Source organism: Podarcis filfolensis, assembly GCF_964270895.1.
Source record: "Podarcis filfolensis genome assembly, chromosome: 8".
Lineage (NCBI taxonomy): Eukaryota > Metazoa > Chordata > Lepidosauria > Squamata > Lacertidae > Podarcis > Podarcis filfolensis.
This window is the reverse complement of record NC_139611.1, coordinates 29049027-29063063: the sequence shown is the minus strand read 5'-3', so window position 1 is coordinate 29063063 and position 14037 is coordinate 29049027. Positions and strand designations below refer to the sequence as shown.

The 14037-nt window shown below is 44.0% G+C and overlaps 1 protein-coding gene across 1 annotated transcript in view; it reads right to left on the bottom strand.

The window, feature by feature from the left end:
- The window catches only part of RHPN2 (rhophilin Rho GTPase binding protein 2), a 46124-nt gene that overhangs the window by 11826 nt on the left and 20261 nt on the right, over positions 1–14037 (bottom strand). The window contains exons 5-9 of the mRNA XM_083629088.1: positions 11913–11988; positions 8558–8635; positions 7806–7930; positions 7167–7333; positions 1854–2041 (exon numbers count right to left, since the gene is read on the bottom strand). Of these exons, the coding sequence (XP_083485214.1) occupies positions 1854–2041; positions 7167–7333; positions 7806–7930; positions 8558–8635; positions 11913–11988 (634 nt within the window). The remainder of the gene's footprint in view (positions 1–1853; positions 2042–7166; positions 7334–7805; positions 7931–8557; positions 8636–11912; positions 11989–14037) is intronic.

Sequence of the window (14037 nt, the reverse complement as noted above, 5' to 3'; positions counted from 1 at the left end):
CATGTGGCCCCCAGAAGGTTCCCCATGAGAGAATAAGACACTGAACTAGAGGACAGAGCCAGATACTTCTCCATGCAAAGCATGTGCTTTGTTACTGAACCCTGAACCCACACTGTCCACATTCTCTCATTACCAGCCAGGGAGTTTAACCCTTAAAAAAAAAAGGAAACCAGTAGAAATTTATTTGTTTTCTAATGAATGTAAAATTTCACATTCTTAGTGTAATCTGGATTTTCTTGACTATGAAAAGCCACTGTCTAAGTCCTTTATACTGTGGAATATACTGTGTAGAAACTGTACCTTTAAAGCACATAAGCACCTTCCATCCCTTCAAACAATTCTGGGCACTGTAGTTTCCCTCTCATAGAGTTACAATTCTCCCAGCAACCCTTCACAAACTACAGTGCCCAGAATTCTTTGTGGGGGGAAAAGTGCTTTGAATGTGTTGCACTAATCTACCTGCTATAATGGGGGTAGCATAATTGGTAGGCAAATCTTTCAGTTTCCTTAATGAGAAGAACTGTTGGCAGATGGCTAATTTAATAAACGTGCACTTGTTTCTGAAGAGCTAGATTAAAATCTGGATTTAGGTCCTGCTTGCAACCATGCCACTGGAATTTAGCATTTGGCAAGCCAGAGTCTGCAGAGGCAGCTTTAAGTCATGTGCTCCATGACCTTCGCTGGCCACTGCAAACTGAGGTACTTTATTTGCTCACCAGGTTATGCAGTTTGGTCATCAAATCCAATTTCTCTCAGGCGCAATTCATGCATTCCCTGGCAACCTTCCTATGCCCGTTTGGAATTCTGAGAAGGAGCCTTCTTTTTCTGAGAATCCCAAGGTAGGCAGGGTGAGATTCCCAGCTGGAATGTGCATGCCCAACTCCCCCCCCCCACTCTTTTAAAAGTTTGGCTGGCAGTAGAACAATTGTTTGCAAGTCAATTCCAGCAATGGGAGAGATGGGAGACCCATTCCACCAGCGCTGATGGACCCCATTAGACTCCTCCTGTCCTTGAACTGTCCCCATTCCAATTCCATTTCATTATAAGAAATAGTATAAAACTTTTAAAAATTGTGCCTGAGCTTGCCTTTTTCTCTTCCCTCCCCATTTCCTCTTCCTTCTGCTTCACATATTTTTTACATTGCAAGCCTGTGGGGAAGAACTGCCTTGTTTTTAATTGACTGTATGTAAGTTGCGGACGCGGATGGCGCCGTGGGTAGGACTTGCCGATCAGAAGGTCGGCGGTTCAAATCCCCGCAACGGGGTGAGCTCCCATTGCTCGGTCCCTGCTCCTGCCAACCTAGCAGTTCGAAAGCATGTCAAAGTGCAAGTAGATAAGTAGGTACCGCACTGGCGGGAAGGTAAACGGTGTTTCCGTGCACTGCTCTGGCCACATGACCCGGAAGCTGTACGCTGGCTCCCTTGGCCAATAAAGCGAGATGAGCACCGCAACCCCAGAGTCGGCCATGACTGGAACTTTACCTTTACCTTTATGTAAGTTGCTCTGAGAGCAACTTTCCAGGAGAGTGGCTGTCTGCTTTGCGTGCTGGAGGCTCCGGTTTGGTTCCAGGGAGATCCAGATAGGGGACATTCCCAGCCCTATCTGCAACCCTGGAGAGCTGCTGCCAGCCAGTGTGGACAATACTGAGTTAGATGGACCAATGTTATGACTCTGTGTAAGGTTCTATGTGTGTTTCTGTGTTTCCATTTTTTTAAAAAAAGTATTCCATTCAAATTGACATAAGATTATATGAAAGTTCTACAGTTACGATTCTACGATGGCTAGTTCAGACATGCCATAATCAAATAATAAAAACATGCCTATATGAACAGGACCTTCACCTTGTCACCTACCTTGGCCACTTCCTGGGCCATTTTCACAAGTGTGAAAAATTCATTTTGTATTCCGGGAAGGCAAATCTGCTCAAAGTCACATTCCTGAGCCTGAGCCAACATCATCTTGACCAGCACACTCAGCATGGCAGGGCTCATGTCGTAACTTGGAGTGTGAGTAAAAGTCTCTTTTAGGTAATTTAAAACTCCTGAAATGGGGAGGGAACAAAAAAAATTTAGTAGTGATATGATGTTTATAAGATATCTTGATTACTGGCTAACAAAATACCAAGTTTAAATTAAAGCTGTAACAGCTACTTCGGCTCTGTGTGTGGCGGACACACTAAAGTATTCAGGTGTGGGGAACCTTTGGCCCTCCAGCTGTTGCTGAACTTCAACTCCCAGAGGCCCCAGCAAGCATGGGCAATGGCCAGGGGTGATGGGAGGTGTAGTTCAGCAACATCTGGAGGGCCAAAAGTTTCCCACACCTGCATTAGATATCCAAGCATTCAGTATGCATTATCTGAAGCAGGCCAGACTTTTATCTCCAACACAGGTATCTGACAAGTGGGTGGGGCTGCTTTTGCCCCTGCAGTTTTGAAATTAAACTGCATGGGCACAAGGCCCAGAGCAGCACGTGGGTGTCCTGTGGGTCACTGGCACTGACCTGGAGCCCTGAGTGGCTCTTGGAAGCCCTGGCAATCTACTGATTACTCCAAGGTTCAGGAAAGGGCAACAAAATGGTCAAAAGGGTGGAGAGACTCCCTAATGAGGAAAGGTTACAGCATTTGGGGCTTTTTAGTTTAGAGAAAAGGCGAGATAAGAGGCGACATGATAGGAGTTTATAAAATTATGCACGGAGTGAAGAAAGTGGATAGAGAAAAAGTTTTCTCCCTCTCTCATGACACTAGAACTTGTGGACATCCCATGAAGCTGACAGGACAGATAAAAGAAAGGACTTCTTCACGCCACGCACAGTTCAACTAAGGAACTTGCTCCCACAGGAGCTGGTGATGGCCACTGAAGTGTAGGTGGGTTCCCACAAGGCAAGACACAGTGACAACAGCAAGACCCTTGATTGAACTAACAGAACTGGAGAACAGGGGCAAAGCAACTGCTTGTATACATTTCTGAATCCCTGGGCCACTCCCAATGTGATTGGCTGTCTAAACTTCCAATCTGCGAATCATGACTAAGAGTTTAAGGGCCAATGGCAGAGGTCCAAATCCTGAAATGTTCTGTGATTGGATATCATGTATCGAATCAGAACACAGGAGCTCAGAATCCTTAGTCCAGACTCAAGCTCAGGCAAACACAGACCACCAGTGAATACGTAACGGCCACCAACTTAGATGGCTTTAATTTTATTGGTTGATTGATTGAATTTATATACCGCCCTATATCTGGGGGTCTCAGGGCGGTTTAAAGATGTTTAGCCAAATTCAATGTCTACTAGCCATGATGGCTATGCTCCAACTCTAGAGACGGAGGCAGCAATGCTTTGGAATCCCAGTTGCTGGAAGCCACAAAAGGGGAAGCAGCTCTTGTGCTCAGGTCCTGCTTGCAGGCTTCCCATTAGGGCCAATGTGAGAACAGGATATTGGATTAGAAGGGCCATTGGCTTGATCCAGCAGGCGATTCTTATGTTCTTAGAGCACCACACATAATTCTATGCACACCTCTTTTTGGCCCAACTCACTCTTTACTTGCTCCACCCCTAGCATCATATATGACATCAGTTGGGCAGGTGGGTGAGTCTTGGCCAAAACTGCCTCAAAGGCCAAATGTGGAGGCCTGGTGGACCTAATTAGGCTCATGGGCTGGAGGTTCCCCACCACAGAGTTAGACCATGTGCACACTATGTGTTTAAAACACCTTCTTTCCCTCAAATAATTATGGGCATTGTAGTTTGGTACAGGTTTCTGTAACTCTGTGAGTGCCCAGAGTTATTTAAAGGGAAAAGATGCTTTGAATGTGCTTTAAAGGTACGGTATGCACAAAGTCCCAAGAGTGCAGGACTACTACCAGGGAGACCCAGGTTCCAATCTTATTCTGCCACGCAGCTTGCTGTGTGATTTTGGGCCAATCTCCCACTCTCACTCTGGCCTACCTCACAGGATTGTTGTGAGGATAAAAGAGTGGCAGTGAAGAGGAACACCGCAAGTGCTACCTGAGTTCCTTGGAGGAAATGTGGGATAAAAACAATTGACAGCAACACTGAAATGGCATGGCAGTTAGGAGAGGGACGAAAAAGAGCAGAGACATTTGAGGGTCTGAGGAGGAAGAGAAATCCCTTAGTAACTGAGCCAGGGCACTCCCTCGAGCAGAGTCTGGAGCCGAGCCAGAGCTCTGCCATAGCAGCAAGCAAGCCAAAATGAAGTTAGACGACAAACTATTCTTTTGGAAAATTAAAACAAACATTTACTGTAGTATAAGCACTAAAGTAATACTTGCATGCTGGTGCTGAAATCTAATCTCAAAAATGCACCTTACCCAACCAGTTTGTCAAGTTTCCGAAGCAAGTTTTTAATTGCCCAATATGACAGAGAATGGAGCATTGCATTATTTGGTTCTGTGAATTCCCCCATCCCCCACTCAAGGGGGTTACTGACATTATGGCGGAGCTTTTGCTAGTTTTAAATTTCCTGCTTCCATTGTCATATGAAAAGCAGCCTTGGGTGGGGCAATCTTTCATTAAAAGCTCCATTTCTAATACGTTTTGCCTTAAAAGCGGTTGAAAAATTCTGGGAGCAAAGGTTCTTTTCAACTTCTCACAGAAAAAGATGTCAGCTTTAGATAAAAAATTGCCAGACCCTCAATTTCTTAACAGATCCACAGACAAAAGTCCACAGCAGCTTGTCTTGGTTTAGTTCATCCTTACATCATAAGTACTTCAGCCGTGACCTTTTTTTTTTTTTTGTCTCTTAAGTACATATATGTATGCACAGGGTTGTGTTTATAGACCAAAGCCATAGCAACAATCTTCCCTCTGTCCACAAAGAACTATGTGTACAGTTATGAATGATAACGCATTGTGCACAATGCTATGTGGTCACGCCCCACAGGTACAATGAAAAGCATTTTGCTGTAAAGGCAAACTGAAGCACATCTTTGAAGCAGACAGATTTAGGCTGGGTGCCCATCTCAGAATAATCTCAGCTGGGCCTGTGTGTAGTTTTGATTGTGTTCAAGGGTGGGGGAGGCAGAATCCTGCTCCAGCGGAGAAAAACAGATTCTGTGCCGAGTACAAATTATGCAAATTAGGCAAACACAAGTGGGACCTGCAACAAAATGTTGCAGTGTGTAGCTTGCAGCTGCTGTTCAGAAATTAAGCCATTCCAATTCATTCCATTCCAAACAGCCAGCATTCCATGACCACAGATAACACTTAGTCCTTGTTGGGCTGTACTTAGAGGTGTTGGTCACTCCCTCCCCAAAAAACCCCCACAACTTTTTTGGACTTCTGAAAATCTTGGCTTTCTCCCAAGTCTTCTGATTATTTCCCTCTTGTGCACACATGGTACAATTTTGGAAAATTGTCCTGCCAGGCTTAGCTAGGTCACAGCCCCTCACCTTGGGAGGAAGGGCTACCAACCCCTTTGGGTCTTTTTTCTTCCACCATGTGAACCCAAACAGTACAGACGTCTAAGCTGGATGCTTGAAGCTTAGACCGTGTGGCTTTAGCAAGCCATCTTTGTATTTCTATGCAAGTAATATAGAAAGTCTTATCATTTTGCAAGATAAACTGCCTGTCTTTTCTTGCTTCTGTATATAAAAGCACATGAATCTGACCTTTGAATAATTTGTAAGTAAACCATTTTTAACTTACCAAATGTATGGTCTCTTTCTATGCTAAGAGAAGTGGGTAACTTTGGAAGCAACTTAGAAAGGAATATTTTAAAGGTCTAACAGCCTATATTTCTACACTTCTTTTGCTGTGATTTTAAAATCTCTGCTGGGACTCTCTCACCAAAGAGTACTTGTTCCAAACCTGGATCTGGGCATCCAGGGAATACTCCTTGTATTTCTCCATTTTGTATTTTTCCCTTTGACTAAACCAAATTAAAACCAGCAAAAGTAAACCTTAGGGCACAGAAAATGCCCTCAGTCTCCTGTGACCACCACTGCAAGGAAATACAAACCAAGGTATGTGCTGGGACCCCTGAAACGACTCACCAGTCAGAGATTGGTGAGCACGATACAGGAAGCCATTGCACTTAGGGTGGGGATAATTTAAAGTGTGGATCATTGGAGACACAGGAAGCTGTCTTACACCAAATCAGACCCTTGGTCTCTCCAGCTAAGTACTACAATGACTGGCAGTAGCTCCCTACGGTTTTAGCCAGGAGACTTTCCTAGCCCTACCTGAAGATGCTGCCAGGGACTGAACCTAGGACCTTCTGCGTGCAAAACAAGGGCTCTGCCGCCAAGCTACAGACAGCCCTTCCTTTGGAGTATAAGCTGCAATAAATTATATACCAGCCAGTGCAATGCCTACATTAGGGAAGGAGAGGAGAAAGACTTATGAGACTTAAAAAGCTGTTAATAATGGACCACAGTCTAAGGCCTTGAAACTACAGCTCATTAATTGTTAACCATAATATTCATTTTGGGTTGCATCCAAAGTTAGAAAGGAAACCCACGAAAATGGCTGAGTATAACTAACTAACACTGTCACTTCAATTCAATGGGTCTACTCCTGAATAAAACTTAGGCTGCATGTACGCCACACGTTTAAAGTGCATACACACACATGCACACAGACAAAATACTGGGAATTGTCGTTTACCCCTCACAGAGCTATGATTCCTAGGGTTTGGGGGGGCAGGGGTTATCAATATATGCTGTGTATGTAGCTTAAATCGGATACAACCCTTAGTCTCAACTAAATGAGTTACTTGGGCAGTTTCATATTTAATGGGACTAAACTCGAAAAGTGAATCTTTTAATTATTACTGTTTTAAGCGTGTGCCCCCTCATGCTAAAAACCTGTTTAATCCTGGGTTTCTTTAGAGGGCAAATACGTTGAAATTAAATGAAGGCTGTGTACACACTATATCTTGTAAGGTACATTTGAAGCACATTCTTTCCCTCAAAGAATTCTGGGCACTGTCATTGGTTAAGGACTGCTGAGAATTGTAGCTCTGGGAGGATGAACTACACTGCCCAGAAATCACTATGGGAAATAACACGCTTTGGATGTGCTTGAAAGGTACAGTGTGTACACACAGGCTCATGTGAAACGTGTAAGGCTCTGCGCATGCAAAAGAGAAGCAACTGGATCAAGCAACTGTCCAAAGGTGTTTGGAGAACAAACATACAACTCTTCCCTACCTGCTGCTTTCTGAAAGGCTTCAATGGCCTTTTGAAGGCCAGCCTGCGTCTGCTGATGGCACCTTGTGCCAATCTGGGTGTAGAGGGCTCCGATGTTGAACAGAATACTAGCTTTTTCCAGCAACAGGTTCTTCTGGCAGACGGGAACACCAGTGAAAGAGTCATACCTTCAGCAAAAACAGAAACAAAACCTAATATGTATGTAATTAAGAAGGGTGGTGTGGTGGTGGTAAGGGGATTAGGACAAAGAACAGACAATTTTAAGACCCACTCCCAACCCTCTTAGCTGCAGTTAAGCATCTGACAAGCATTACATTTGCACCAGCTCATTGATGGGCTCTTCTTTACTTTGACTAAGAGTCAACAATGCTCATAATCCAGGGCACGTAACACACATTAATTGCTGAGCTTTGTCAACTAGAAAGCACATTTCCTCTTGCTCTCTTAAAAGCAGCACACCCCTTCCTTGCAACGCTTGACTGGATCACTAAGAGCTTTTTTGGCCAAATGGGAGGCTTTGCATTTTGCCTCCAGAAACACAGGGCTGCAATCCGCCAGGTCAAATTTCAAACCCACTATGCAAAGCTGTGCTCCCAATGCATTAGAACCAACACTAACAACATTCTAAATGGAACTTACCAGGTAAATAAAATCCCCAGGTGTCTGCTTGGCGAAAAAAATCTATTCTCTACAAAGCCGAGCTGAACAAAATAGCTCATCAACATCTCAACTCCCGATTCATCTCTGCTGGGGGTACGGCAGGCCTTAGAATACAAAACATACATTCACCATGGTATGTCATCAACATGTGCCATGTAAATGGATTTTACATCATCACATTAGTACAGAGTTCTGAACACATTTTCATAGGCCACAGCTCACTTTGTCTTGCCCAAAGTGGCTGCTTAAATGATTGGGAGTACACTTACAAAAGTGAAGGCAAATGAAAACAAAGCATGGCTACACTGTTAGGCAGTGTACAAATGAACACAAGATCCAGGCAGTGGGGGTATCCAAATTCCAATTATTCACTAGGAATAAACTAATGGATAGCAAGCAAACACCTAAAATATGGCAATTACTTTTTTGGAGTGAGCTCATTTCTCCCGGCATCTAGAGAATCATAGAGGTGGAAGGGACCCCAAGGATCATCTACTCCAAACCCTACAATGCAGGAATTACAGCTACTATGTCCACAGTTTATACAGGTACATGGTTTTTTGGGGGAGGGTCTAGTTCAAGTTCCTATGTGGCCAATGTTTCTTTGGGGAGATGCCTAGGGCCAGTCTTGCATCTAAATCATTTCTTTTTAAGTTCTCATCTACAGGTTTTTTTTTTTAAAAAAACCACACCTGAAATCCAAGTCCATTTTCTAAATAGACTTAACTTACTTGTCTTAAGTCCATAAGATCAGCAATTTCATTTTCGTATTCAGAACCTTCTTCACTGTAGTGTTCCAGAATAAAGTCCTGGAAATGATAAAGGAGACATGGTACAGTTCAAATCCTGAATTTCTTCACCATGGCTGCGCAAGTATTTTAAAAAACTTTGACAATGCTATCAATAAGTAATGAAGAGCTCACCTGATCATGTAGCCCTGAACTGACACGTGAATTTGCCAAAAAGGAACTAACCTTAAGCAAGTAGAGTCCTTGACTCTGTATGAAGCCTAAATCCTCACCTAATTTTTAGAAAAGCTCCAAGCCTTGAGGGCTGGTTTATAACACTGAAGCTTGGCCATTGAATGAGATTTGTTTACTATCTCTTAGTAAAGACAACCTTCATCCCCACAGCACATTCTAAGAGACAAAACACCCAGAGAAGCTCATGTCACACACACACCCTGAAAATTGAAATTGCTGCTTAAAGGCTATGACCACCACTATGCAAAAGATGACCCAGTTTCCAATTTTGTATTTGTCAACAACAATTAGAAGTATGTGAAGTATGCGACTAGACAGTATCCACACCTGGGAAGTGGACCGAGAATTTTTCTCTCTCTTCTGTCACACTAGAATTTTGAGTCATCCAGCAAAATCAACACCACAAAATTAATTAGCAGAACTGACTGCCACAAGGCATGATGATGTCTGCTAGCTTTGCCTGAACACAGGAATGATCAAACTGAATGGAACAAGGGGGCACATACAAATCCGGTTCCCCTCTCCAGTATAGAACCTTCACATTTGCTGAGGAGCAATATCAGGACTGTGTTTTGACCTTGATGACCTGCTTGTTGGTTTTCCAGATGCATGTGGCTGGTCACTATGAGGAAAAGGATGGTCTGATCTAGCAAGACTCTTCTTACACTCTTGGGTATTTTAGAAATTGCTTCACGTCCATTTTGCTCCTCTGAGATTAAAAGGCTGACTATTCACAACTGGCCAGGTTAAAAGGGAGCAAACTCAACTTCAAACCTTAGAAATGTTTGCTGGGAAGATCAGTCTGTTGCCTAATTCTGACATTTCTTTGCCCTCTGGCAAAGACAGGGTTTCCTGCACACACATCTGTTTCATAATCCCTTTCAGGGCACAAGAATACTATTGAGAATGGACTATGCATTTTAAAATGAAAGGGGGCAGGGGGTAAATTAACAGAATAAACCTAGATGTGCACAGCATTGTGGGAGGGTGGGTTCATTTGGAGGGAGAGAGAATGGCCATGGAGAGGGGCGGAGAACCTGATTTCATTCATGGTGTAAATATTTGCCCAGCTCCCTAGTGCCCCAGACAGAATCTTGATAAATCTTTCTCTGTCCTTCTCTGTCTCTCTTTCCTGTTTCAAGGGGGGTGGGGTTGTTTATGTGACTCATTTACTGCACAGAAGCAGCAACAGCACTTGAAACAAAGTCTATTAAAAGTCACAACTGCCTGCCTGAGCCAAAGCCTGTTCTCCATTCAGATTTCTGTGGAGATTTATTTGGTGTTTTACTCGTACCAAGAAGATTTAAAACCAGAGCTCTTCAGTCTTGTGTGCGATTGGCTCATAAGAAGGCATGTGGGAATTACTTTGGGCAGACAGGGAATTTTTATACCACCAATTCAGTGGAGCAAGGCAATACACACACATAAAAGCAGATCAGGAGATCAGTCTAGGAAAGAGAACCATAAAACCTCACAACGATCTTGCAGTAAAGCCAGTAAAACCTGTCTACCACTTGCTAAAAACTACAGGCCAACAAACCAGCCTTGGTCAACTCAGAACTCTGGGACCCTTATCTAGGTTATTACACTGCAGGGCTACCAATGGCCTCCAACATGTTACACTCACTGCCCTCACCCCAACCTCATAGTGGCTGCATTTAGATTTCAGCACCAGCAGTCCCTTCATTCCTACCTTTGCATGATCCTGGCAAACAGGCTTCTGCCAAGAAGTCTTCCATTAAATGTCACCCAAACCAACAAGTTAAGGGCTTTGAAACAAGTCAGGATATTAAGGCTACTTTAACCCATAGCTTAGCACCCTGGCTCATCCCTAAGCTGTTAACTACAATTTTGGACACAATGGGTTGTAACCAATGAAGTTCTACTTAAAGTAAACCCACTGGGCACTAGCACAATGAGAGTCCTCCCCTCTGTGTGTGCCTTCCACCATCCCCCGATCTGCTCCAGAGAGTTGGGGAAAGCCCCAGAACAGATTTACAGAGGACATACAGGGGGAAGAGAGGGGTAGATTGCTCCATTGTGCATGGAGAAATCCTTTCACTAATGGAACAATCTGCTTAATGCTACATTGATAGCAACCCATTGAAATTAATGGACCCAAGTTAGTATTGTGCAAATAACATTGGATATCACCTAGCGGCAAACTATAGTTCATGGATGACGTCTAGGTTTGCCAGATCGTGCAATGAAACTGATTGTGCAGCTAAAAGGGTTTTCTATAGTTCAGCATAATGAAGCAAAATAGGATTGTCTGAATATGACCATTGACCCAAGTCCCGTTCCTCATGCTGCTTTGATTTACTCTGCAACAGCCAGTCTTGAGCTGTTTTAAAAACCAAGGAAGGGGTTTGTTCTTTCACGTAAATATATCTTCAAATAGCACAAGTGCCTACAATCTGTTATCAGCTAAGTAAAATGAGCCTCCCCAGTCTGGGGATTGGCGGGCTGTGCATTAGGTAATGTATTAATGCTCATGCATGTGGACTTGCACATCTCTGCAGGAGAGAAAATCCAGCATCTCAGAGTAACATTTGATAAGGGTAGGAAAGGCCCCTATGGGCAAAAATGGGCAAAACATATCTCCATATTCCTAAAGAAATGGCTCTTCGCTAGTGCCTCCACTGCAATCTCTGGACACAATGGGACTAGCACTGTAGAAGAACCACAAAGAAGTGAGCAATTTTAATGTTATGACAGCGTGAATGAGACATTATTGTTTTTCTCAAAAGACAAGGTAATGCCTGGCCCATAACTGTAATCTGCTCTTGGAATTTAAAGCATGCAACTTTTTTTTTTAAATTCTCTTAACCATAAGAGCTAGAAATAATCTAGGTGGAAGTGACAAATTTACAAGATTTTTCTTAACAATGAAACCCTGAGATTCACTGTCGAATTAAGGTTTTTATTGTGAACCTAAACCAACTTTTGTGACTTGTAAATCTCTCTTGAAACATTTCCCTGGGGAGAAAATTAAGTCATAATGAGAATTTGAATCTGTCTTATCACCCCAACATCTGCAGTGTATACTTTTTCCTGCTGGTGTAAAATATTGCTACTAAAAGTTGCTTAGTAGAAACGCTACCTTCAAAGGAACTGCAAAGTCAACCTCTTTGGTCTCTTTCAAGCCAAGTGGTATCAGAGGAATGCTAAAAGCCTCCCTGTGTTAAAAAAAGAAAAAAGAAGATTAAGATCAAACTTCCCCTCCCCCAACTTTTCAAAAACCGCAAATTGATGTAGGAAAGTGGTTGTTCTGTGAACCTCTATATAGTACCCGTAAGTGTAGACTAGCTTGTTTGACACCTACACCCCAATAGGCTCAACTGCATCATTTAAAAAGCAAGCAAACGAAAAAGTGGTTTGCAGACTCTTCCTTCACCCTCACAACAAACTGCTTCAGTGGGCAGTAATCCTTTCCATTTCAAAGAAGAGGAAGTGGAGATGAAAGTTGAAGTGACTTGCCCAAGGCCATGCAATGAGTTAAACATAGGCAGACATTCATAGGCAGACCTCTCTTAAGGTTGACCTCCTGGTTCAGGGGTCGCCTACCTTTTATGAGCCTGAGGCCACACTTACAAAATGGGGGAACTGCTGTGGGCACCACCCACTCCATGCCACCAAGCACACATGCCACTCAGCCTATTCTAATGGTGATCAGAACACTTCTTTCAAAGCCTAGTTTCAGCAAGGAAAGGGGACCCAGCAGGCACCAAGTAAGGCCTCTATGGACACCCATGGGTGCATGTGTGTCACCAGGTCTGTTGCTATCACCAACTCAGCTCCTGAATCCGATTGCAGGGCGGGGCAGCATTTCAAGGGAGGGTGAGCCAGCTAGAGCCAGCACTGACACTGACAAGGGAGAAGGGCGACTCCATCATTCTGTGATGATTTCAATTGCCATCAAGCCAGCTCTGCCTGAGAGAAGGACTGTGAGGCAGGAGCTGCCATATTCTCCCAGTCTGGACATTGTTACCAGCTCCACTCCTGAATCTGATCTGGGAAGAGCAGTGGCGTAGCATGGGGGGTGCAGGGGGGGCCGGCCGCACCGGGCGCAACATCTGGGGGTTAGGGTTAGGGGGCGCAAATCCATGGGTTAGGGGGTGCAAATTACTTGCCTTGCCCCGGGTGCTGACAACCCACGCTACGCCACTGGGGAAGAGAGCTTCAGGGAGGGCGGGGGGCTGCTCTTTATCAAGAGATAAAGCCACTGGCTGGAGATTGCTTTTTCTGCCTCCTTTCCTCATGGAGGAGAGGGTTCTTTGTGGCTACTATCCATGATGGCTATTGCTCTGCCTCCACAGTTGGAGGCAGCAAGGCTTCTGAATGCTGGTTGCTGGAAACCACAGAAGGGGAGATGGCTCTTGTGCTCAGGTCCTGCTTGCTGGTTTTCCACAGGCAACTGTTTGGCCCCCGTGGGAACAGGATGCTGAACTAGATGGGCCATTGGCCTGATCCAGCAGGCTCTCGTGCTCTTATGTGTGCCATGGCTTTCTAGATTGTGAACCTGAGGACGGGAACCATCTTAACACAGTTTTTTGTAAGCCACTCAAACAGCCTTTTTGGTTAAAGTATGGAGTATAAATGCTGCAAATACAATACAATACAATTGTGTTGTTCAACTCTAGCATAGGCTAGGGCTCCGTGAAAGAGGGTAGGCCTTCTTTTAAATACAACCCCTCAGCATTTTCACATAAAAAAATGCAAAGTCCACCAAAGTAGTTTAAGGCTCTCTTCCTCCCAGCCTTCTTTTTCCTCATCACTGATGGACAAATAAACAACCTGATGCAGAACGGGTTACAAAACCAGTCATTGTTATTCAGAGGCATACCACTCTCAGAGAAAAAAGAAAGGGAGGGGGGAGCCACATGAAATCAAAACCAAATCCCTGGCATTAACCATGACATTAAAACAAACCCTTTGCTTGTTGATTTGAGGCATTCCCCTCTGATCCATCTTTATTAAGTTTGCCATGTTTGTGCACAAATTTCCATGGGCACCTGTGTTCCTGCCAGCTCTTAAGATGAATGCAGGGTGGAATTCAATCTCTCATTGTGACCCTTTGAAATGCCAGCCTCATGGTGGGAGAAATAATAAACTTATCAATTTTGACTGGCAGCACACACAACCTTTTGCAAAATGTCCCTTAAATCTACGCTAAAGTGTGGGCTGTTAAGATCAATCAAGCAAAGCAACAGCAGCAACAAAAGCAT